General features: G+C 32.0%; 1 protein-coding gene across 1 annotated transcript; it reads left to right on the top strand.

Moving 5' to 3' along the window:
- The first annotated feature begins 2,086 nt into the window (after positions 1–2,086).
- Positions 2,087–3,907, top strand: LOC115706788 (uncharacterized protein At5g39865). Its single transcript, XM_030634521.2, has one exon. It carries the CDS (start codon positions 2,624–2,626, stop codon positions 3,485–3,487), a length of 864 nt encoding a protein of 287 aa, XP_030490381.1. The 5' UTR covers positions 2,087–2,623; the 3' UTR covers positions 3,488–3,907.
- The last annotated feature ends 841 nt before the right edge of the window (positions 3,908–4,748 follow it).

Genomic DNA, 4,748 nt, shown 5'->3' with positions numbered 1-4,748 from the left:
TTAGTATGTAAACTATGTCCACCTTATTTATTACCATATGGGAATTAATAATCATTATTTTTATTTTGAAAAGGAATTATAATAGAGATTTGTCTCTATACTCATTTACAGTAATTTAAGTTGTACAGTTATTAAAAAAACGAGTTGGTAATGCTAACAATTACTTAAAAAAAAGTGAGAAAGGGAGAAATTACACTTTTCAAATTATTGTAACTAATATGATGACATGTTATTTTTTAATTAGATTTTAAGTAAATAACGGTATAAGTATTTAAAATTTTAAATTTATAAACGGCATAAATTTAATGATTTTTTTAGGAATATAAGTAAACAATTTTTTTTAAACTATAATTTTACTTAAGTGTCATTCTATTTTGAATTTAATAAAAGAAGATTTGAAAGTAACTGGTACTACATGTTTCTGTTTAGACTTAATGATTTTAGAATCTGACCCTTATATTTGTGTGTTATGTTTAAGACAATAACAAAATCTCTATTAACGAAATTAGAAGAAAATTACTATTTTACAAATATTGAGTATTTATACTACTAAAAAAAATTATTGAATTTATGCCGCTTATAAACTTAAAATTTAAAGTAATTATATCGCTATTTAATAGATCAACCAACTATAATTATATAAATGTCCTTTATAGTCTTTTTCATCCTTAATTTTAATTATATAAAAACTGGATTTTCTATCACAAATACAAGTATATAATGGGAAAATGTGAAAAATTAGGAAAAATCAACTAATTCGAAAGTTGTGGAGAATTTCTCATCTCCCACACAATTCATGGAAAGTGACATAGTTACATGTAAGTGAAATCCATATCTTTTGGAAAGTAACATATTTACATTTAAGTGAAAGTAACATCTAACGTTCATCTGAAAAATTTTCAAAATCCTATTTTTAAAATTTTTAAATGTCATATTTACTATAAAATTATCTATATTAAAAAAAAAAAAAACAATTAGAAGTTATAGAGATTAAAATGGGCTTTGGAGAAAGGCTAGTGGGCTTGGACCTCCGGCTAGGGCCCTACTATTTGTTTAGTGTGTACTCTACTTTATGCCCATTTTTTTTCACTCATATTGTATTTTGTCATGTATAAATATGTGTTAAACATCTAACTAGGCATATTTTTACTGTATCAAAGTCTTTTTAAATTCCCTAAAATATTATTTTTAATTAAATCTGTTGCAATCTATCCAAAAATTAAATTAATTAAGAAAATCTATTGTGTGATGCACTCCCATCAAATAATATAGTGTTTCCAAATTTAGCTTTCCTAGCAAATTGTTTTGCATGTGTGTAGCCTCATTTTACATGTACTATTAGTGTTAATATATAATATACTATGTGTGTGATTATACATTTTCAATTTATACACTATATAATTAATCATAATTATAAATATTTTTTAATTGTTTGTTTGATATTAATAGTGTATAACTTTTTTTTTTTTTTGAATGAATAGTGTATAACTTGAGTGTGCATTATATATAAAAAGATTAAATGTGCAAATTGGATCTCAAAAAATAAAAAATGGATGTATCAGTCGAAGCTGCTGGGAAACTAAAAAAAGGCAAGAATTTTCTCTTCTTGTTAAAAAAAAGTAGTGGTGAAACGAAGATCTGGCTCATTGGGCAGTTTGGGTTAAAAAATAGATATGTATTGAGTTACTTTATTTGACAAAATCAAATGAGTTTAGTTTAACAGTTTAAAAATTAATTAGGAAAGTTTGAAAATAGAAAACTCAACCTGAAAATTAAGAAGATACCCCTCAAAAAAAAAAAAAACATAAAACGAATGTCCCACTGATTAATTTTTAAATTACCAAATATATTTGTCAATCCAAAATCCCCTTCTGTCTTTTATGAGTGGAAGATCATATATTATTATATTAAATAAATTATCCCACTTTTTAAATTATTATTATTTAAAAAGAAATTCTTTCAGTATGTGACTCTACACAGCCAATTTAAAAAACGTTTTTCTTTTTTCAAATTATTAAATAATAATGGAAGAAAACGCGCTTCTTTCCTTTTTCTAATTTCTATTTACTCTTCTTCATCACTCGATCAATCTATTCTTAAATTATTTTATTTATTTTATTAAAAAAGTGAGTTCTTCTGACAACCGAAAATTCTTTGCTTTCTGTCTACGTCTTTAGTTTTAGCTATGTTGGTAGTTTTGTCATAACAAACCCAAACGGAAAACAACTCAGTCCTTTCAGAAACAAAACCAAATACAACGAAATATTATCTTATCTAAAAAAACAAAACAAGAAAAACTAAAAACAAAAATTGAAAATAATCCCAATTTTTTTTCATATTCGTTTGTTTTTTTTCCTCATTACCTCACCTGCCTACTTTGTCATTTTACCAATTCCACCGCCCCCTATAACCGACCCAAATTCTAAAACCACAATTTTCTTCTGATGATCAATTATCTCTTCAGTTTGTTTCTCCAATTGATCAACGGTTGAGATTAATTTACTCTTCTTGATTGTCTAGAATTGAACCCTAAGCCTTGAGAAAAGTTTGCAGGAGGAAAGAGATAGCTAATAATAAGAAATTGAGTTTTGGAGGTGGGTTTTCGAAGCTTGATTCTGGTTCAATGGCGGATTACGGGAAGAAGCCCGTGTCCTCGGAGAAACCCAGGTTCTCTTTCTTCAATCGTTCGCTTTCCATGTACCCTCCGGCGGCGGCGGCGGTGATGGCCGACCCTGTTGATTCTCCCCTGAAGCCTACTCACACCAAAACCTCATCTCTCGAACGAACCAGCTCGTTCTCTAAATTCTACAATTCGATGGAGTCCGTTCGGTCCACGAGTAATTCAATCAAAGGGAAGGTAAAGAAGCTATGCAGTATCTTCGAGACGACGTCGAAGCCCGCTTTGACGGCACCTCCGAGCCCATCGGACGAACCAACGAATTTGCAATTTCAATCCAAGCTTAAATCCTCGAAATCGATGTGTTCCGATCACCGACTCTCCCCCTTGAACAGCTCCACAATTCGATTGCCTGGAACCGAGGACCGAATTGTCGTCTATCTAACTAGCTTGCGAGGGATTCGGAGAACGTATGAGGACTGTTACGCCGTTCGGATGATATTCAGGGGGTTTAGGGTTTGGGTGGATGAGCGTGATATATCGATGGATTCGGCGTACAGAAAAGAATTACAGAGTGTTCTGGGGGATAAGAACGTGGGCTTGCCTCAGGTGTTCATAAGGGGAAGCTATGTGGGAGGTGCAGAGGTGATCAAGCAGCTTTTCGAAACAGGGGAATTGGCGAAAATTCTCAAAGGTTTTCCGCTTCGGGCACCGGGATTTAGGTGTGATAGCTGTGGAGATGTAAGGTTTGTACCGTGCCTGAATTGCAGTGGGAGTAGGAAGGTGTTTGATGAAGATGAAGAAATGCTTAAAAGATGTTTGGAGTGCAATGAGAATGGACTAATTCGATGTCCTGATTGCTGTTCTTGAGCAAACTTGGGCGTTGAAATTCTACTCTGGTGCGTCTTTTAAATGCTCCTTTGTTGATAGAAGAATTACATTAATTTGATGTGAAGTAATAAATAAGATTACAGTATGTTATGGCTTGAATTTGGGATCCAAATATCTCTTTGGAGGATTTGTTGGTCTTCTTTTCTTGAATGTTCATTGGTTATTGGGATTGATGTTCATTCACTTGTTGAACAGCATTTGAATAACAATTTATGTTATAAAGAAATGCTTACTTTGGGTTTGTTGGTTGTGTTGAACACTGACCAGAGTGTCTTTTCTATGATAGTGTGTAAATATTTTAGTGTTGTAATTATTGCAAAGATTTGCAGTATTGCATACCATAAATTGTAATGAGATTGGATTTATATATAATATATATATATAACCTAAGTTCCAAAAGTTGGATTCGATTGGTACTCATGTTTCTGCAGCTTTTATGTATGCTAATGTTCTCGCAAGTTTGGTTGATGAATGATGGTGGTGAAGTGTTTAACAATGTGAATTACTCAAAATGCTTGATTTTGTTGTATACGAACTTTTGACCTCTAACCAGAGTTTTCAATCTTGTAACTCTTGGCATTATTCTTTGGGGTATATAGATTAAGAGTTGTTTGTTTTGTTGCTTTGTGCATGTTGCTCTATGAGGGAACTAAAAGGGTTTTTGTAGGAGGATGAAGTAGATTTGGGTCAATGAGTACAGGGATTTTTAGATTAGAATGAATCAAGTAATGGATTTAGAATTTTATTTGTTGTAAGTCTCATTTAGGCAAAAATTAGCTGGCTCATAGAATGATTATTATACAAACTGACCCACTTTTTGTCTTTCAAATTGAAATGCTAAACAAAGGAAGATGGTGTTGGTGTTGGTGTTTTCTACTTCTCATATTGGACACAACACACACACACACACAAAAAGGGTGTTATTTTCTCCTCTTCTTGCTTCCCTTGGTAATGTGATTCTTTTACTCCTCCCACATACAGTGTTAAAGATGATATTGTTCTTGGCTTATCGTTTATGTTCTTTATGTGGTGTGGCTATTAATTGATGTTTGTGCCATACTTTAATACCTTCCCGCTCACAGAGTAGCTCAAGTTGTCATATCTGAGTTGAATTGATAATGAACTCTCTCCACCAAAGGATTGACCTTAAAACTTTTTTTCATTTTCAAAATAGCCTATTTACCCAGATATGACATCCAGGACACACTGAATTTGTTAACTGTTGTACTCCACTCTTAAT

The sequence above is a fragment of the Cannabis sativa genome, chromosome 1, assembly GCF_029168945.1.
Source record: "Cannabis sativa cultivar Pink pepper isolate KNU-18-1 chromosome 1, ASM2916894v1, whole genome shotgun sequence".
Classification (NCBI taxonomy): Eukaryota; Viridiplantae; Streptophyta; class Magnoliopsida; order Rosales; family Cannabaceae; genus Cannabis; species Cannabis sativa.
The sequence above is the reverse complement of the archived record's forward strand: the minus strand, read 5'-3'. Positions and strand labels throughout refer to the sequence as shown.